Source organism: Mustela putorius, unplaced genomic scaffold (genome assembly GCF_011764305.1).
Source record: "Mustela putorius furo isolate JIRA1106 unplaced genomic scaffold, ASM1176430v1.1 tig00000460_pilon_pilon_pilon, whole genome shotgun sequence".
NCBI lineage: Eukaryota > Metazoa > Chordata > Mammalia > Carnivora > Mustelidae > Mustela > Mustela putorius.
In genome coordinates, this window is record NW_025421389.1 from 18,489,243 (window position 1) to 18,510,219 (window position 20,977).

At 41.3% G+C, this 20,977-nt stretch overlaps 1 protein-coding gene and 1 long non-coding RNA gene across 5 annotated transcripts in view; one reads left to right on the forward strand and one right to left on the reverse strand.

The window, feature by feature from the left end:
- Window positions 1-2,110: 2,110 nt before the first annotated feature.
- On the reverse strand, window positions 2,111-14,750 carry SC5D (sterol-C5-desaturase). 2 transcript variants are annotated; one of them, XM_004750084.3, is made up of 6 exons: window positions 14,605-14,707; window positions 7,308-7,725; window positions 6,999-7,216; window positions 6,107-6,239; window positions 4,432-4,532; window positions 2,111-3,681 (listed from the first exon to the last, which is right to left on the reverse strand). In XM_004750084.3, the coding sequence occupies exons 3-6, from the start codon at window positions 7,206-7,208 to the stop codon at window positions 3,226-3,228; spliced, it is 900 nt and encodes a 299-aa protein (XP_004750141.1). In that variant the 5' UTR covers window positions 7,209-7,216; window positions 7,308-7,725; window positions 14,605-14,707; the 3' UTR covers window positions 2,111-3,225. The 2 variants fall into 2 exon arrangements, with proteins under 2 accessions (XP_004750141.1, XP_004750140.1); XM_004750083.3 differs by lacking the exon at window positions 7,308-7,725 and having other exon boundaries at window positions 14,605-14,750.
- A 77-nt stretch (window positions 14,751-14,827) lies between these two features.
- Window positions 14,828-20,977, forward strand: part of LOC101683545 — a 43,926-nt gene continuing 37,776 nt past the window's right edge. Inside the window, exon 1 of one of the 3 annotated variants that reach the window (XR_001179009.2) lies at window positions 14,828-14,921. This is a non-coding gene — a long non-coding RNA (uncharacterized LOC101683545). Of the gene's footprint in view, window positions 15,545-20,977 lie in introns of all 3 variants that reach the window. The other 2 variants (XR_199234.3, XR_001179008.2) reach the window with 2 other exon arrangements.

Here is a 20,977-nt window from a genome sequence, read left to right on the forward strand (position 1 = left end):
ACTTAGCATAATACTGCCCAATGAGACTGGAATTTAAGAAAAAAGGAGGGAGGGCAGAGACTGATTATTACTAACATCTTTAGGAAGCTTTCCTCTCCCTATACATTACATCCTTTCTTTTCTATTAGCTACACAGTGGTAAGAAACTAGAGGAAACCAACACTCGGAGTAATGGAATTAAGGGCATCAGGACATCTATCTAGTGGGTGGGTAACTTAAAATCCTCTGGGCGCTCATTCATCTCTTCAGTACCTTTATTGGGGCCTCCAAAAGGAGAACAAGAGATGTGAGCATGGCAAACTGGCCTGTTTTCCAGTGCGCAGCATAGAGACTGTATCCTTTCTTACTCGCAAAGCCTCTGTGGGTTTATTCTGTCATTGGTTTTAACTCCTGATTATCCAGTGTTTATCTCATGCTTACTGGCCCGGAGGAATCTAATCACTTTAGAACTGGGGAGCGCCAAGGCTCAAAGTGGATATTTATGAGAAGAGTTATTTCTCAATTAATTGAGTATATATAGAGGGCCCGCTGTGTCCTCCATGCTGTGTAAGGTTCTGGAGGAGCTGCTGAAGATGGATAAAACTTGGTCCTTGCCTTCTAGAAAATCACAGTGTGGATTAGCTCTTTAGGTCATTACTGCATTAAGCATTTTCCAAATTTTAGTCATTTACACGTCAATCTCAAGGTTCTCGCCATATCCCTGTGCTACCTGTGCTGTTAATTTATGTATTATTTTTCTCTAAATAAATCCACTTTATATTTTTGTGAACAAATAAAAATAAAAATGAATAAAATTAAAGTGAATAAAATAAATAAAATAATAAAGTGAATAAAATTCACTTTATATTTTTCTCTACATAAATTCGCTCTAAATTAAAAAATTAAAAAATTAAAAAAAAAAAAAAGCAGTTGCCCCATTCTTTCAGGCACAACATTTCCCAAAGATGGGTCATTCGACAAAATTTTGTCCAAAGGAACACTCGTAAGGGATATGCAGGACTTTCGGGACCTCTTTTCCTGTGGGCTCCTCCAACAAAGACTACTCTGGAAACTGGAGACAGGCAGCCCCAAGATGGAAGCCTGGGTCTCAGGATGACTGCAGTAAGCTGTCCACTGACCAGAAACATCCACACTGGGCTTTATGAGAGAGAAAGAACCTTGGGAAAGTCCTACAATTGCCTGCCAGTTTCTTCATGTCAAGGACTTGTAATGGTGCCTGACCACGAGTAAAAGCTCAATAAATATTAGCTTCTTTATTCGTAACAGTCCAAACCTCAGGGAAGCAACAGAGGCAGTCCTAAGAGGGAAGTGTATTGTAACACAGGCCTACCTCAAGAAGCAAGAAAATTCTCAAATAAACAACCTAAACTTACACCTGAAGCAGCAAGAAAAAGAACAACAAACAAAGCCTAAAGCAGGCAGAAGGAAGGAAATGAAGCCTAGAGCAGAATCAAATGATCTAGAAACTAAAAGAAACCATACAACTGATCAGTGAAACCTGGAGCTGGTTCTTTGAAAAAATTGATAAAATTGACAAACCTCTAGCCAGACTCCTCCAAAAGAAAAGAGAAAGGACCCAAATAAAGAAGAGCACAAATAAGAGAGGAGAAATACAACAATACTACAGAAATACAAGGAAGAGAACATTATGGGAAACACCAATAAATCAGACAACTAGGAAGAAATGGAAAACTTGAATATTAGCTGTCATTATCACAAAAACAAAGTTTACTTCTTAATTTCCTTTTTGTGGGGGGGGGGGCAAAGTGAAGCTTTGAAGGCGGGGCTGGGGGTGGGGAGTCCGTGGAATCAGGGGCCATATCTGTCAGTTACAAAACACCACCTGGTTCTCTAGTATGTTTAAGTAGCACAACACTGTAACAGTAACTCAGAAAATAATATTTTCTTCTGGATCCCAAGCATTACATTTTAGGACTGGTCTCTTGCTAAAACAAAAAGAATGTGATATCCCCTCTTTTCTCCCCTTGACATTGAGCATTTGGGGACATTTAAAAAAGTCCTGACAATCCATATCAATTCTGTGGTTTCAAATTGACATGGAATTTGTACAAAGAATACTTTGTGCTGTTACAATATTTAACTGATACAGTTTAACAATAGTAATAATCAACTTTTATTGATTTTACATAAATAGCTTATAGAATGCCTTTCCAAACCACGTTTTCCGAATATATTTATGTTACAACTCACAACGTTTCTTTACGAAACTATTTGTTAGATCTTTTTACAGAGGAAGTGGGGAAAAAGTGAAGGGAGAAGAGGGAAAATAAGATTTCAAAACTAATCTTCAGTGATCAGCCTAAATATTTGGCAATTACTTCCTTTTATAGGAAATTACAGGATTGTAACTTTGAAACCTATCAAAAGTGCAGTGCATCCATTTAATTAAAAAAGCAGTAGTGTCAAATATATTATTTGGGCATCAAATTTCCCTTTATAAATATATTCAGGTTCACATAGTTTTTATACTTATTAAATAATGGTTTAAAATAATAACCATTAAAATCTTTAAATAATCCCAGATCTGGATTAAATCATGGTAGTAGCAGTCTTTTTTTTGAATTCTAATTTGTTTTTTCCAGCAGTAAAATGTAATATTTGACAATGTCCCCAGAGAATAAGCTTCCTACACTGGAAGATGATAATCTTACTAAACCTGCTATTAACTAGGTCATTTACGAGGCCACTAATATGTTCTATCAGACATTTTTTTCAGACTGATGTATCCACGTGAACAAAATACTACAGGTAGTCATTACTGTACCAACACTGAAGACTGAACCATTCCAGAAACAAGGAACCACGTTTATATTATTATTTCTTTGTTATGATGCTTAGTCTTGGTATTATCAAGCACAATGTATTTTTCTTAACGAATATGGGTGGATTTATTAAGGCAAAGGACATAGCCTAGTCCTCTCAATAATTTATTCTCTATCCTCATAAAAATTGTTGTTGAGGCTATACAAGTTACAGATATGCTGGCTACAGAGACACCACTTGTCCTGGAGACCAACACCTAGTATAGTAAGCATGAGGTTAAAATTTCGGTGTTCACAGCATTCCTTCTTTGATCTGCCATCACGATCATTCCTCAGCAGTACCCTCGAATACCACTGACTTGCTATGTCTCTTGGTTTTATGTATGTAGATTAATTTTCCCTATTAAAAATATTTCACAACAGTTAACAATAGGACAACAATCTACTCAGTCTTTGTAAACTCTCTACTGAATAATTTTTCATTTTTACAACCGTTTTCTGCGTGGCTGTTGCACTTTTCTTCTGTCATCTTCTTCACATAACTAAGTGGTCCCTTCCCTTCAAAGGAGGAAGGATTTTTGAAGGAGCCTCCAATTCTATCCCACAAGGTGAAATACTGTCCGTAGTTGTAGTCAAAGAACATGTGGTGGTCTGTGTGATGGGCTGAGCCATTAATAAATGGCCTTAAGATTTGGGGGACACGGAAGTCACCATCATGAATGGATATCGTCCAGATATTCACCAAAATGTACAAACTTAAGTAAACCACCTTGTGTAACGGGAAGATAAAAGGGTATATATGATAAGGTAGACTCTGAAGGAAGCCATCCACAGGGTGAAAAGCATGGCTTGCAAATGGAGTCGGAATCTTCCAGAGATGATGAGGTTTGTGTATGCGCTACAGAAGGAAAGAACACAGTTAAGAACCACCTTTAATTTTCAACTTAGCTCTTTATGCTCATGCTGTGGAAATGACCTAACTAAAAAATAAAAAAAAACTCTTTAAATGCCCAAATCACTTTATAAAATGCACCCTTTTACCTAAACACAGTAACATTTTAACACAGCCTGTCCAGACCCATAAAGAACACATACAAAATGTACCTGGTGTCTGTCTTGACTGTGGCTACTCACGTATTCAAAAAATTAGAGAGAATTCTTAGAAATACAAAGCAGAATTTGGGGCACCTGGCCGACTCAGTCAGTTAAATGTCCACCTTCAGCTCAGGTCATGATCTCGGGGCCCTGGGGCTGAGCCCCGCATTGGACTCCCTGTTCAATGGGGGAGTCTGCTTCTCCCTCTGCCCCTCCCCCTGCTTGTGCACGTGCTCTCTCTCTTGCTCTTTCTCTCAAATAAAATCTTAAACTAGAAAACAGAATTTGTAACCATACACTGCTGAAATGTATATTTCTTTCTCTTCCCCTTAAAAATGACTCTACCTGGGGTGCCTGGGTGGCTCAGTGGGTTAAAGCCTCTGCCTTTGGCTCGGGTCGTGATCCCGGGGTCCTGGGATTGAGCCCCATGTCTGGCTCTCTGCTCAGCAGGGGGCCTGCTTCCCCCCCTCTCTCTGCCTGCCTCTCTGTCTACTTGTGATCTCTGTCTGTCAAATAAATAAATAAAATCTTAAAAAAAAAAAAATGACTCTACCTTATACACAAGTCTATGATGAAGGCCTCTGTGAATCCAGTAGATCAGCATGTCGGTGAAGAAGAGGAAGGACAGTACGCTAACGATGAGGCGAAACCAGCCTAGAAGAGACGACAGGGTATGTCAGAATCAAGATCCAGCTTCCAGGACCAGAGTTTACTTGGTACTTGTCCATCTAAGCGCATAAAATGGGAGCCTAGACTCAAACACTATAAACTGTTTGGGCTAATGCGATACATTGTAAATTAATCTCCCTTAACTCTCTGGTATCTGCTGCTTTCCTCATTTCCCTCCCATAAAAACTTGAAGTTAAACTATGAAGGCACTTATGAGACAGACAAAGCATACACTTAAGGCATCTTTATTATTTAAATCTCCGAGCATAAGTAACACCACTTATTTTTCCTTCATATTAGTCTTTGTAAAACATCCTTACATACTATCTTCCTGCTTAGGATTTTATTTTCCACTAAGCACCTCAAGCCTAGCATTTACTCCATAACCCAACACATTCTGATCTTTCCAGCCTCCTCTGTTCCTGTACTGAGCAGGCTGGTTTACTCAGTGTCCTCCCCACATCTTGGAGGTCTTACCTCTGTACCTTGACTTGTTCTGTTTTGGGTTCCTAGAACACGATTTCTCTTTTTATTATTTTTACTCAAAATCTTATCCACTTTTCAAGGCCTAGCCAATTCATCACCCGACTATGTATTTTTGTTCCTTCCTTTAAATATCTGACCTCTACCTTGGACAGCAGGTGTGCTGGTGCCAACAAGCCTGGGTTCCAGTCCTAGATCTGCCCCTTACCTGCTGAATGACCTGGGCAAGTTACGGTACGTTAATTTACTCACCTATAAAAGGAACCTAACAAGACCCATGTCATAGAACTGATGTGGAATGGAACAGATTGATACGCGTGAAAAGCTTAGAACTGTAGCTGGTACGTATTAACACTCAATAAACACTAACTACGATTCTTACTTTCTAATATTTAGATACTAGAGATGGGTCTTCATTGAATAATTTCAGAATTTCACAAAAATTTAATTTAGGCATTACAGGACTATCTATAATAGCAAAAAAAAGAGGAATAATGTAAAGATCTAAAAAAATTGGGGATCATTTAAATAAACTATGGTTATCTATAAACTGTGATACTATAACTAATATACTATATAATGTCAATATTTACTGACATAAAAATATGGGCATTTACACTACTAAGAAAAACAAAAAAAAAATCAAAGTCCAAACCAGTTTGTATGGTAGGATTTCATTTTTGTGAATAATGTGTAAATAATGGAGTAGACAGGCATATATGTCAAAAGAGGTAGTTTCTAGGTAGCAAGTTAGTGGATTTTAACACTCTGACTTTTCTGATTTTTTTCTAATTATCATGTACTACTTGAGGGTTTTTTGCTTGAGTCTGAATTCAGTAAAGAGAATAGTGAATGAATGCAAAGGTCTCTCTCTGATCATACTCAGCTTCCCTGGGCACAATTCCATCTACCACCAAGACTTTAAAATTGATAGATTAGGAAATGAATGTATGTGGCAAGGCACAATACATAAAAACAGAGCATTAAAAACAACTAAACAACTTTTTTTTTTTTTTTCCCGAAGAAGACTGGTTCTTTAGAGAAACCACTCTCTGATGTTCATCTTATGTACTTACCACTGGGAAACTCTCCTATGTCATCATACAATTTGCTGTAACCTCTCAACTCTAGCAGGAACAGGGACACCGTGGGAATGCTAATCCATGGCAATGACTGGACAGTAAATATAATCTCTCTATAGACTTGATTCTGAAAATGAAATGGCCAGTACTTAAAAATCACAAAATCTATGTTCAACAAAAAACAGCATAATATTGTCTTGGATTGGATTTTTACAATCTCTTTTATCTGAGGAAGCTCGTTGCCAAATTGTTTCCGTGAAAATGGTAACATGTGGGAATGTATGGTAAGGAAAACATTCCTTTTGTAAAGAGCAAATGTAAGAAATACTTTAAATTCTGAAACTTTGTCTCCTTCCCACAAAATCTGGATGCTACATTTCCATTTATGGAATAATCCTTTCTTTCACAAATAACATCCATCCCAAACCATCTTGATTTTCTCTCTTTTTTTTCAGTCCTTGGAGTCATTGAAAAATACAAGTAACTGGAGGCGGAAAAAATGACTGTAAACAAATCTACAGTCTCGCAGCTAGTCAAAAAAATAGATATGTAATAAAAACGTAATTCAGTTTGAGAGTCAGATATTAAAACAATTACACAAATGTGTGCATTTATTGATTCCTCCTTATTAGCAAAGAAATTCATTCCTATGTATCTAGGAAGACGCCAGCCAGGCTTATAATTAACAACAACAAAGTTGGATTCATTTATTTGTTTAAATTAAGAGGAGAGAGGGGATTAGCCCTACCAGAAATATCTAACGTATCTGAGGCTAGCTGCAAAAATTTTATTTAATGGTTATAACCCAGTTTAATCTGAAAAGCTCACAAATACCTATTATTTTTACTGTAACTGTACCTAAAAAGTAGGTAAGACAATCACTTACCTTCAAAAATTGTGGATGCTTCATTAATGCATGATCATAGACAAAATAATAGCTCAGTGTTGCAAAGAAGAAATAAAGGATATAAGCTCCAAGATTTGTTACAATCAGGAGACTAATAGTTTGTCGAAAGATGTTATCCTCAGGCCATGAGGCTGGATAGATGTATGGTGTAAAAAAATAATAATCTGCAGCATTGAGTACAAGATCCATCTTAGCCCCTAAAGGATAAACAGGTGCAACAATTATTTACCCATGCAAAAAACTTTTGGAAAAATTGTACATGAAGCTCATGCTTTAATAAGCACTTACAGTGTAAGACTGCAGCTACCAGAATCCCTGAAATGCCATCTTTAGAGCCAACAGGAACTTAAATGTCATCTCTAGCCCAATCTCTTCATATTATACATGGGGACAGCAAAGCTCAGAGAAACTGAGACCCAGAGGTTGGTTTTTTTTTTTTTTTTCCTTCTAACATCTGCTGATTAGTGGCATCGGTGCAGATCTAATGCCATCTTTGTGTTCTTTTCCAACATCTCCTACGGCAACGTGGCAAGTGGTAAAGACGTGGAACGCAGGAAAGTAGGTACTCAGATGTTTCCTCCTCCGGCTACCAGTTTCAGTGATACGTCTCTTCTAAAAGGACTCCAATTTCAGAGGATTTTCCTTCAGTGCTGAGACTTAGAGACAAATTTGCTAGATGGATCTATGCTGCCACCTCAGGGACTATCTGTTCTTGTGACAGAAGGAAAGGCCACTCCCATTGACAGAACAAAAGGAGACAGATTTTCGATTAAGAACTAGAATACACTTATTCCTCCTCCCCCAATCAATACTCTAGATCGGGGGCTGGCAACTGCAAACTTGTAACTCAAAGTTTGAGAAGGAGAAGGCACAAAAGAGTTGTCTGGAAATAATTTAAAATTTCCAATTGTCTATTGTCCAGCCTGCCTGGAGCTTGAATCACCTGTATGTGTTAGTGAATTAGCCTGAAGGTTTCTGCCCAGGTATTTTGTGAGGCTCATTCAAACACAGTGGGTGTGACTATATATGGAAATATCATTTCTTTGCTATTGACTTAATGAACATCCTACAGTTTGATGATACTCTCTGCTGGTAAGAGAATATCATCAAACTGAGTATCATCAAACATCTGCCTTCAGCAGAGCAGTTCTTCAGGACATATCCTAGCTTGTTTCACAATCAATGAAGCAATCGGTGGCGTTTATTTACGTTCTTGTGGTCAAATCCACTTCAAAGATGGTTAGGATGTTCATTTTCTCTCCTGGGCTGTTTTTCATTAGTTCTTACGCTTCCCCACTGGGGTAAAACTCCAGCAATCTGTTTTTCCTGTCTCTAAGTCACATGCGTCGGTAATACCCACGCTGTCCTCTTCAGTAGGAGGCCTCACAGACACTAGGTGGGAGCTCCTACAAGAATTTCATGTCTGTGTTATTCCTAATGACGGATGCTTCCATTCATTGAGTTATTCACATGGGTTATCTTTTTTTTTTTTTTTTTTTAAGATTTTATTTATTTGGGACGCCTGGGTGGCTCAGTTGGTTAAGCAGCTGCCTTCGGCTCAGGTCATGATCCCAGCGTTCTGGGATCGAGTCCCACATCGAGCTCCTTGCTCCGCAGGGAGCCTGCTTCTCCCTCTGCCTCTGCCTTCCACTCTGTCTGCCTGTGCTCGCTCTCACTCTCTCTCTCTCTCTGACAAATAAATAAATAAAATCTTAAAAAAAAAAGATTTTATTTATTTATTTGACAGAGAAAGAGATCACAAATAGGCAGAGAGACAGAGAGAGAAATGAGGAGAAGCAGGCTCCCTGCTGAGCAGAGAGCCCAATGCGGGACTCGATCCCAGGCCCCTGGGATCATGACCTGAGCCAAAGGCAGAGGCTTAACCCACTGAGCCACCCAGGCGCCCCCACATGGGTTATCTTTATTTAAAAACAATATTTCCATCTGCAATGAAACCCAAAGTAATAAAACAGTCCCAGCAAAGAGCAGAGGTAGGGGTATGTGACAGGGGCACCAACACACAGGGGGCACCTCAGTCCGCTGGAGGAAGCCTGTGCCGTCAAATGAGTTTGAGTGCCAGTCTTCAAAAAACAAAATAAAGCCATGTTTTTTCAGACCTTGAAACTGTGGCCAAGGGACTGTGGACCCGTGTTCGTTTGTGTGACCTCACTGCTGTTTATTTAACCCATGTATAAGTATTTGGATAGATTCTTACCTTAAGCTATTTAAAATAACGCAACAATGATTAACCTAATATTGTGTAAACTTCTACAAGTGGAAGAGCTAAGACAGGGATGAACAGGCTTGGTAACTTTGGTAGATATGGCTAAGTTGCTCTGCACAGGAGCTGTGCCACTGTGTGAGCCCACAGCTGTGTAGGATCATACCCGGTTCCCTACACCCTTACAGACTAAGAATATCATCAAATTGTAGGAAATTCGTTAATCTGATAGCCAAGAAATGATTATCTTGGTGTAGGTTTCTTTTTCTTATTATGAGTGAGGTTGAACAGCATTCTTTATATTTAGAATAATTTATATTTTTTCTGTGCAATTCTGTTTTTATCCTTTGCCCATTTTCCCACTGGGTTTTTAGATTCTTAAAATCAAATTCTAGAAGTTCTTTACTGAGGGTGTTTATCCTTGTTTATGGTATGAGTTGCAAGCATTTTTTTTTTCTCACTTTGTCATGGAAAGTTTTCTTTTAAAATATTTTTTTAAAAAAGATTTTAGTTATTGATTTGACAGAGAGAGACATAGGGAGAGAGGGAACACAAGCAGGGAGAGCCGGAGAGGGAGAAGCGGGCTCCCAGCTGAGCAGGGAGCCTGATATGGGGCTCGATCCCAGGACTCTGGGATCATGACCTGAGCCGAAGGCAGACGCTTCATGACTGAGTCACCCAGGTACCCCTTAAAAGAGTTTTTTATTTATTCATTTGAGAGAGGGAAAGAGAGAACACAAGCAGATGGTAGGGTCAGAGGGAGAAGCAGACTCCCAGCTGAGGAGGAACTCTGACCCAGGGCTTGATCCCAAGATCCTAGGATTGTGGACTGAGCTGAAGGCAGACACTTAACTGACTGAGCCACCCAGACATCCCTGTCATGGCAAGTTTTAATTAATTAATGTTAAACACCAGATATTGACATATATCCTTCATTACACATTGTTAATTCATTCAAATAATAAGTATGAAGCACTACACTAGGTAATACAAATATTGAAAAGATACAGTCTAAATCCATATGAAAGGTAAGGCAACTATGGAAACAAACAATTACATCAATAATAATGCTATAATAAAGCTATAGACACAAATTCTACATAATTAAAAAACACAACTACCCCAGCTTATAGTAGAAGGCTTCATAGTGACATTTTATTCAGGCTTTAAAGGACATTATCAGAAAGAAAAGATTAGGGATGGCTATTTCAAATAGAAATAACAACTTGCACGGTGCCTGGGTGGCTCAGTTAGTTCAGTGTCTAACTCTTGGTTTCGGTCCCATTCATGATCTTTTGGGTTATGGGATGGAGCCTCAAGTCAGGCTCCGTGCTCAGCAGGGAGTCCGCTGGAAGATTCCCTCCGACTGCCCCACCCCCAATAAATACATAAATAAATCTTAAAAAACAAAAAAACAACTGGCGAAGGCATAGAAAAAAGGCATGGTATATTCATGACTCACTGGGTGTCACTGATGGGTGGGAAACAGTAAGACGGGGGTGAAAGAGAGGGGGGAAACTGTTCCAGTATAAACCTGGTAAAAGGAAATTCGTGTCAGGCTGTGCAAAGCTCTGTTGCCTTGCTAGGGAATATGACTTTCCCTCATACACAATGGGGAGATACTAAAGGTTTCTTGAGCAGGAAAGAGGTTCTAATCAGACCCATATTTCATAGAAACCACTCCATTAGGAATATGTGTACCGATGAGAGAGAGAGAGAGAGAGAGAGAGAGAGAGACTAATTTGGCTGGTCCTCTGGTAGACTAACTAGCTTAGCAGCTCTGAGAAACACACATGCACGTACACTGGAGATTTAGCAAGTAAAAAACCCACAGGGCTTGATGACCAACTGAATGCTGGAATGTGTACGAGGGAGAAATCTAAGATGACTGTGAGATTTTAGCTGGCCTGAGTGGACGGTGATGTCATCATCAAAAGAGGGAATGCTGGGAGAGCTGGCAGATTTGGTGCCACAGGGACGGGGTGCAGAAGTAATGAGGGGTTCAGTTTGGGTCTTCAATAAGCTTTAAGTCTATGCTTACTCTTAGACATAAGCAGTGGACTACTCAGAAATATGAACCTGAGGTTCAAAAGTGAGCTTGTAGTAGTTGAAATTGACGCCATTAGGGGTAGAGACAGCCAACAGCTATCACATGACAAAGAAACTACACAAAGTAATAGCAGGCAACAAACCTTTTGAAACAACCTAACAACTGGGAAAGATTTTGTGACACCACTAAAGGTTGGTTAAGAGTTTACAGACTAATCTGGATGTTACCTACAGTGTTGCTTACCCCTAAATCAGTACAGTACAGCCCAAACCAACTCAAACATTAACTAAGACGACTCTTTATTCAATATTTAATATCAGATGCAAATAATTATTTTCAAAAGGTCTCAGTCCTTTAAAAAAAACTCCTTAGTTTTACTTTTATCTGAAGACCACGCTAATTGTGTTAATTTGTACATTCCCTGGTCACAATTGCTGTTACAGTAAACCAGTGCTTGGAAGGGAGGAAGAAATGTGCCTCAGTCATTCTAGAGACAGTTTAGATACTGGGAAATAAAACCAGTTTTAAGTGTTTTTAGAATTTTGGTTTCAATTAATTCTATTTGTTGAATGCAGTAATTAAATATTCATACCACTATACTTTGACATCTAACACAAAATCTTCTGAAATCAGTAACAATATGACCTCAAAATTGCAAATCACATTTGAAGTTTAGTGACCTTGTGGCGCAATGGTAGCTCGTCTGACTCCAAATTTGAAGTTTATATGCAGACCCACATCTGTAAAATGGAGATAACATATTTCCATTATAGAACTGTTTTTAAGGTTTAGAGGCTAAGGCCCTAGTGTTTTGGCACCAACTGACACAGAAATTAGTCAAATAGGAGCTATTATTACTGCTGTTAGGGAGCTGAAGAGGAATCAAAATTACTTTAACCTAAGGGAGAAAAAGGTGTCATTTGGCTTTGCCTTTAAAAATAATGGATGATATCTAATATCAATATTTACTCTACACTTGGTACCATAAATATTACCTCCTTTAACATTTTCAAGAAACCCTAAGGGTTCGGCACTAGTGTTAGAGGTACTAGTATGATGGATGAAGAAGCGGGGCACAGGAAATTCAAGTAATCTGGGGCACCTGGGTGGCTCAGCCGGTTAAGCATCTGCCTTTGGCTTAGGTCATGCATCCCACAGTCCCAGGCTTGAGACCCACGTTGGGCCCCCAGCTCAGCAGGAAGTTTGCTTTTCCCTCTGCCCATCACCCTGCTCATGCTCACGCGTGCGCACTCTTTCTCTCTTTCTCAAATAAATAAAATCTTTATAAAAATTCAAGTAATCTGCTTGGGATCATCAAATAAACAAATGCTGGGGCTGGAACTCAAACACTTGCAATCGGGTTACAAAATCCCGAGTTTTTTTTTTTTAAAGATTTTATTTATTTATCAGAGAGAGAGAGGGGGAGAGAGCGAGCACAGGCAGACAGAATGGCAGGCAGAGGCAGAGGGAGAAGCACGCTGAGCAAGGAGCCCGATGTGGGACTCGATCCCAGGACGCTGGGATCATGACCTGAGCGGAAGGCAGCTGCTTAACCAACTGAGCCACCCAGGCGTCCCCCGAGTTTGTTTTTTAAGATTTTATTTATTTACTTGTTTGACAGAGAGACAGACAGACAGACACACACACAGACACACACACACAGAGGCAGGGGGAGCAGCAGGCAGGGAGAAACAGACTCTCCGCTGAGCAGGGAGCCTGATGTGGGGCTTGATCCAAGCACCCTGAGATCATGACCTGAGCTGAAGGCAGATGCTTAACCAGCTGAGCCACCCAAGTGCCCCTCAAAGTCCCAAGTTCTTAAACCAAGACGTGAACCAAGTTCAAATGCCTCTTCATCACGAGCTCAACTCTTCAGCTCCTTATTTTTTTAAATTCTCAGTGACTACCAACTCACAAAATTTTGCATATGATTTTAAGGTGTTTTTACCCCCTATGTCTGGGGGTCTACACACCCTAAGTTAAATATCCCTGACTGAAACAGATGCTTGTATTAGTTTACATTCACAGAAACAGAGAAAACTTTTTTTAATAAAGTACAGTTATTAATAAAACACAATTAGGCTAGAATGACTGAGTCTACTATTACTTTGGCTTTACTTTAAAAATATAGATCACAATTGTTAACATTTGTTGAGAAACAGGTATTATGTAAAAGCATTTTTTATGAATCACCTTGCTTAATTCTCACAACCCTACCAGGCAGGTACTTCCGTAACTCCTACTTTATAAAAAAGGAAACGGAGGGCAGGAGTATTTAAGTAATTTGTCAAGTACCAAGTAACAAATGGGGGGTATATTCCAGAGTCTGCTCTCTCAGCTTCTACATTATCTTATCTCTCAACCTGTATACAAACACATAGGGAATTCTGAGTATCTCATGCTAATTACATTACATAATAATAGGAAAAGCATTCTCTGAGTGATCAAGAATCATGTATTCATCATTTTTTAGATGCTTATCATTAGAAACCTGAACACACGCACGCACAACGACAGGTAACCTGCTGGAAGGTTTTGGTTAAAAATACCTGGCCACCACAAGCTTTCCAGACTGGAAACTTTTTTTCCTAGTGACCTTTGGAACTTCACCTATCTCTACCACTTCCAACTCCACTCTGCTCTAACACGGATGCCGGTAGACACAATGTTTTCCTTTTACGATGCTAACGTAACAGATCATTTCCCTTCCCTCTTAGTCTTGTCAACCCGTGGATTGTTGTCTCCCTCCACCCAGGAACTGGAGTTTGCTCTGTAATGGTCAGGAGGTCACAGCCTAATTTCTTTCCCCCTTTAAAAACGAAAGATCCCTCCAACCCCGAGGGATATCTGTCTCGAAGTCAAGCATTAGTGTTCGCGGCACAGACTCCCTCGGATGAGCGCTCCGCAACATCAGGCATTTCGCTTCCTGCGCGCCGATCTCTGTGCCTGTTCCTTTCACGTGCGGGCCTCCTCGGCGCCCCGGAACCTCCTCCGGCTGGACAGAGCCCCCACACCTCCGGTCTCTCGGCCAGCGGTGTCCCCTGCACCCCGCACTCGACGCATCACGGCCCGTGTCGGCTTCCGGGATGCCCGGCTGCCTGTCAGTCCCTGGTGCGGGTCACCGCGGAGAGCCTGATCCTCAGGCCGGGTCCCACCCACGCCCGCGCCTAGCGGGAAAGGAAAGGGCCGGCCGCACAGCTTCCCCACAGGGGACGCATCGCGCTGAAGGCTCCCCATCCAACTTCCTCCCTCTTCCCCGCCCGTCCAGCTCCGGTGTATCTCGCCTCCTCCTCCCGCCCTCCCGTTATCCCTACCTCCAGAGAGTCCGTGGCCGGCTCGGCCTCCGCAAAGTCCTAGGCAGCCGGGGCCACTGGGCTGCCGGCGGCGGTCAGCCAGCGGGTGAGGCCTGGAGGGGCGTAGCCAGACACACGCTCCTAGCGGCAGGCGCCGCCAGCCAATCAGGGGCCGGCGGCATAAGCTGATATGACGGCAGATCGCGCGACTTGGCTGCGCGCGGCTCTCAGTGGTCACGTGGACGCCGCGCGCTCGGCCACTCCCCCTCCGTCCTCCGGTTGGAAACGAGGGCGGGACGCTGGTTCAGGTACCCGAGCCGCGGAGAATGGAGTTTCAGGTTTTGTTTTTGTTTGCTTTTCAGCCGCCACCACGGGTGTAGTTGAGTCTTGCACGAAAAAGACTGACTGTGTTTATGCAGACATTCCTAAAACCGATGCCCTACCTGGAGGGGAAATAGGTCTTTTCCTTTGAGTTGAATGACGGAGGCATTTCCCCGCTTACCTTGAGGGAAGTTCAGTACCTGTGAGACGAGGACGAGTATTTCCCAGTCGGAGTGTGTGGTTTGGTTTGGTTTGGTTTGGTGGTGGTTTGCGGTGGTCACGCCTGTAAACCGAATTTCTGGGAGCCTCCGTGTGGGGCTTCTCAGGGGCCAGCCGGCCGTGCTGGCCTCCTCGGGGACGTGCTTGGAAAGACGGGTTCTCGGGAGTCGCTCGGGCCTTCTGGATCAGAACGTGCCGGAGGGTCCCAGAAATCCGTATCTTCCCAGACCCCAAGTGAGCCTGAGGTTTGCGCCAGTTAGAAAACCGCAGCTCTAATGAATTAGATCAGTCGGGAGAAAATGTTGTCCTTCCGTGTTGCTCCCTCGTGGGTGATCAGTAGAAGAAAATGCTGAAAAGTGATAATGCTGATAACTAAGTTTGGGAAAGACCTATTTCTGTTTCCTTACGGAAGTGTTACCAGGTAAGGGGAGAAATGAATTAGATTCCATAAAAACCTTTTATATGAATATTGTTTTAAATACCTGTGGCTTGCCTCCTATTTTCTTTTTCTTCTTCTTCTTCTTTTTTTTTTTAAGTGGGCCTGTAACAGTATATTAGTTTCAGGTGTACACCGTAATGACTTGATGACGTATATTCGTTTCAGGTGTACAGCCTCAAGACGATAAATTGGCTCCCGCTTTCCAAGTCACATTTCTTGTTTCCTTTGTCATTCTCATTTAACCCTTTAATGTCTGAGATTAAGATTTTTATGTATTATTTCTGAGAAACATAAAAATGTTAACCTTGAAAATAAAACAGCCAGCTATTTTGCCAGCAAAAAGGGGTTTACTTGAGAATAGTAGAGCATTGCAATTTAGGGCAAGCAAGCTATGGCAAACTCACAGGCAAATCCACAGGGGGGAAAAAAGAAACTCTAGTTCATAGAGGAAAAGGGGAGGTCGGGAAGGCTGTCGTAAATAAAAGTCCATTGGAATAAACTGGGAGTTGGAAGTAGAATGGCTTTTCGTAGGCTTTGTTGTCTTACAATGTCTTTCCATTGGCTGGGTTGTTGCTAGGACAGAGGGAAACCTTCCTCTTACTGGGATGGTAAAGTAACAGCAAAAGTATATGGATGCGCCTGGGTGGCCCAGTGGGTTAAGCCTCTGCCTTCTGCTCAGGTCATGATCTCAGGGTCCTGGGATTGAGCCCCACATCAGGCTCTCTGCTCAGCAGGGAGCTTGCTTCCCCCCAACCCCTACCCCCCACCCCCCGCCTGCCTCTCTGCCTACTTGTGATCATCTCTCTCTGTCTCTGTCAAGTAAATAAATAAAATCTTAAAAAAAAAAAAAAAAAAAGTAAATGGACTTGCAAGGTTAGGCTCTTCCTTGTTGGGTCTGCAGTTGACGAGGAGTGAAAGGGTGTAAGCGCTCCCCCTGCTGGCCACTCAAGTCCCTTGTAGTGAGATTTTCTTTTATTCTCACAGATTTAAAAGGTATTTATCTAGTACAAAGGTTCCACATTTGTAGCTGCTGTGTACTTGCTTATGTGGTTTGTTCAGTCCGAAAGTATTTTTTCCCTTGAATTAAGTAATATCGCATTTGAGAAAAATAACCTATTGTGAAAGATGGGGAAATCTGACATTGAAATTATAAGCAAACCTCCAATATAATACCTGGAATAGCTAGAATTTTATCACTGAATATGTACGGGATCCTGCACCACCACCAGATGGTGATACATGCTATGAAGAAAACAAAAGGGTGAAAGGATCAAAACTGATGATGGCTGTTTTATTAGACAGCTTGGTTACAGTCCCTTTCTCCGTGTGGGGAGCATTTGACTAGAGTGGAGTAAGGGAGCCTCATTTACTTGGTAGATTCTAAACTAGAGTCTGAGTGTTTTTGATGAGCTGGTGGGGCCACAGGCTTGCAAACACCTATTTGTATGAATTTAGTTTTTAGATAGAAAAGAGTATTCAAGGAGAGCCTGGGTGGCTCAGTTGGTTAAGCGACTACCTTCAGCTCAGGTCATGAACTTGGAGTCCCGGGATCGAGTCCCACATGGGGCTCCCTGCCCCGCAGGGAGTCTGCTTCTTCCACTGACCTCTCTCCTCTCATGTTCTCTCTCATTTTCTCTCTCTCTCTCTAAAATAAATAAATAAAATCTTAAAAAAAAAAAAAAAAAAGAAAGAGAAAAGCGCATTCAAGAAAAGGTTCACAAGCATCCAAAAACAGATACAGGAAGAGAAGATATTCATTCCTCAATCTGGTGCCATGGATTAGGTTTTAACCTGCAGTAGCTACTTAATATTTTAGGGATCAGAGATCCCTCTGAAAATTAAATGAAATCTATGGTCTCTCTCCCCCCAGAAGTACACATTGCATACAGTAGAAGCTCTTCCCAACCAGTGTCCACTTAACTAATGTTCTCAGTAGCCTTTCTGAAATGTGCCAGCAGATCTTTGGAAAATACTAAAGACTCAAAGCTTGTAGCCTTCATTTTGGTTCACACCTGCGTATCTACTTCCACCAGTGGAGTGGGATGCTTAACAAGAGTCAGTTATGCTACGAGTCTATTGATTTCTGTTACATTCCTCATAATTATGTAATTAAATTTTACAAATTGATAAAATTTGAGTCTGCAAAGAAAAATAATTTTTTTTTTAAAAGATTGATTTATTTGTGAGAGAGCGAGCAAGTGTGTGAGAGTCCAAGCACACAAGCAGGAGGGGCAGAGAGAGGGAGAATCTGAAGCAAACTCTGCTGAATGTGGAGCCCATCGTGGGACTCCATCTCATGACCCCAAGATCACTGGTCTTGGGGCTTACTCTCACCCAGGCACCCCAAGACTTGTTTCCATGAAAACCAAGAACGTTTTGGGAAGACAACATGAAGATGACTTCTAATATAAATAGCTATTGAATTGGGTATAGGCAATGTGGTTATGAGAGCCTAGAAAGACTTTTTCAAGCCCCAAATCTGGTAGGATTCTGCCTTCAATTTGATCTGCAAGAGTTAACTTGTCTCTACTGTGAACAAATTAAAGCTGAAAATCAAATGCAAAGCACTGGGCCTATAGTTTAGGCAATACCAGAGCTCCAATCAGAGGGACCGTACTCAAAAGAAAGACCTTAGGGAATGACTGGAGAATAAATATTCAGGTAAAAATAAAATTCTTAAAGCATATGTATATATAATATTGATGAGGATGTAGGTCATGTGATAGACACCCAAAATAACAGAAGTTTACTCCAGAGAAAAGGTTTTCTTAACCATGAAAGTGTTAATTAACTTACTTGTCTGTGGTAACAAGCCCCTGAAGTACAATGACCCCCAACACAGTAGAAATTTATCTTTCACTCAAAAAACAGTTCAAATGGATGATCCTGGTCATTGGGTAGCCCTCCTCCAAATGGGATCCAAGTTTTTCCATCTTGTAATTCTGCCATTGTCATAACTCTGTGTCTTATCTAGAGGAATGGCAAAGAGGGAATGGAACGTGCATACCCACTCTTTGAAAGCCTTGGTCTGAAAATTCCATACATCTTTTCTGACATTCACAAGGCTACAACTCGGTTACATGGCTCCATCTAACTATTAGGGAGGCCGAAAAACGTAGCCTTCATTCTGGTAGTCTGTCTGTTCAGCTAAAATCAGTTTCTAGGGGCGCCTGCCTTCAGCTCCGGTCACAAACGCATGGATTCTGGGATCAAGCCCTGAGTGGAACACAGACTGACTGCAGACCCGTAAGGACCAGAAAGCATGCTCTGTCATTTTAAACAATCGAGTCTATTTTCATCAAAGAGCAAGTGTGTATTTAAAAACAAATACAAGAGCTTATAAAGGGGAAAAAAACAACAAAAGAGGCGTGTCCACGTCCTAATTCTGCTCTGCGCAGGTAATTATTCTTTACAATTCCAGCTGTATGCCATGTACCCATATATTCACACAAACATTAGTCATGCTTGCTGTGCCATTTAGGGATCTCTCTCTCTCTCTCTCTCTCTCTCTCACTTTGGAGCCTTAGAATTAGGACTCTGGGCTAGAAACAGTGCTTTTACAGAAAGCTGGCCATGTGACTCCTGTTAAAAACCGAAATTCAACTGAGTGGATCTGAAGATCTATTTGGCTTTATTCAACCACTCATGAATCGGGCAGCATCCCATCTAGCAAGTGGAGAGTAGCTCCAAGGAGGTACACAAAATGGAAGGTGTTTATAGGCAGGAGGAGGGTGAGACAAAGAAGTTGAAAGTGGATTGTTTGAGGCGGGGTCTCTTTCCCTTGGGGGGAAAGCAGGAGTTCTTCCTAAAGCAGATCACCTCACTAATGCTGGTGTGGAAATCCCAGGCTGATTGGCTTCAAATTCCACTCCTGGGAGGCTGAAATTTTAGTGTAGTCAGTCAGGAAGTCTCGGTGGGGCTTAGCAAAAGTGACTCCATTTTGGATCTGCTGGTTTTTTTTCACCTTCCCTTAGATGAGTTCCATAACAACAGCAGAGCGTAGACTCATTCACGTGCACTAATGAGGCATGCCCATAAATTTCCAGAAGTAACAAAGGGAGAGATTTTTGTCCGAGACCATGGGTGAGGGAGCAATTGATCTGTGACATTTGAACTGTTGGTGTTGATGTCATTCATAACTGTGGGCTGGTGGGTCCCGAGGCAATTGGAGTTGTAAGTAAAAAGCATGTGCTGGAACAGAATAGTGTGCAGACAGAATGTTGACTTTCTCTAAGGAACTCCAAGCAGCTTCCCAGGTCAAGTAAAGACTTGAAGGAGAAATGGGAGTTCGCCGGTGTCAGGCAGTAGGTAGGACTAGAAGGGCAAGGAATTGTCTGTGCCGTGGGTGACATCAAAGAGCATAGCCTGGTACAGTAAAGCTCAAGGTGAAAATTGTCTTATAAATGAGACCATGGAGGATGGACTCATGAATGACTTCTATTTGTTGGAATTCTTTTGAAGCCTGGAATGAATTTCTTCATGGGAGAATTTAAATTAGCATCTGCCAGGCTTCTGGGGATTCTACTAATGGAAGGTCTCTCTAACTTAAATTTTCACTTTGAGGTCTTTAATACTACCAAGACAACAAGAATTTGGCCTCAGGCCTGGCTTTCAGCTCTAACATCTTTTTTTTTTTTTTTTTTTTAGATTTTATTTTTAAGTAATCTCTACCTCCAACATAGGGCTCAAATCTATAACCTTGGGATGGAGAGTCACATGCTCTACTGACTAAGCCAACAGGGTGGCCCTGTTTGAAATTACTTGTCAGTGATTTCCTCCCTTTGCTCAGCACCGACATTTGAAATTTTTTATTGGCTTCTGTAGTCCTCTTGAGTCAGTGGTGGAAATTTTTTAGTGAAGAAGTTTATCCAGATACCTAGGTCACCAAATAATCAGAAACAGAATGAAAACCATCTTTCTGATGAAAGAGGCTAGCATTTTATTTATCGGCATCTTACCTATTGAGAAAACTATTTCCAGATTTCTGCGCTTTATAAAATTTGAGGAAAGGGAAGAACATGCAAATGGCTAGTCCACAAAGAGCTAGACTTCCCCAAACATCTTTTATCTACTTATTGCCTTTCTTATCACCAGTGGACTTTGAATGTCAGAGCTAATTTATTCTGGTCCCAAGGTAGTGCCAAGAACAATAGTTTTGAAGACTTGGGTCCAATGCCAGCATGGTTACACTTAAAGTTTGTAACTTTGGGGATTTGTTCCTCCTCTGTAAAACACAGAACGCTAATATATACTCTACCTAGTAGTTTGCTAGGGCTTCCACAACAGAGTACCATGAACTGGGCAGCTTAAAACAACCTAAATTTATTGTCTGACAGCTCCGGAAGCTGGAAGTCCAAAATCAAGGCGCTGGCAGGGCTTCCTGAAATGTTTAGAGAAGAGAATCCTTCCTTTCCT

Excerpts from the sequence above, each read along its gene's own strand:
- SC5D (XM_004750083.3), bottom strand. The coding sequence starts at position 7,208 with ATGGATCTTGTACTCAATGCTGCAGATTATTATTTTTTTACACCATAC. Across the intron at positions 6,240-6,998 it reads AGCATCCACAATTTTTGAAG|AATCAAGTCTATAGAGAGAT; the intron begins GTAAGTGATTGT and ends TTTCATTTTCAG. Across the intron at positions 4,533-6,106 it reads CATAGGAGAGTTTCCCAGTG|GCTGGTTTCGCCTCATCGTT; the intron begins GTAAGTACATAA and ends CGTCTCTTCTAG.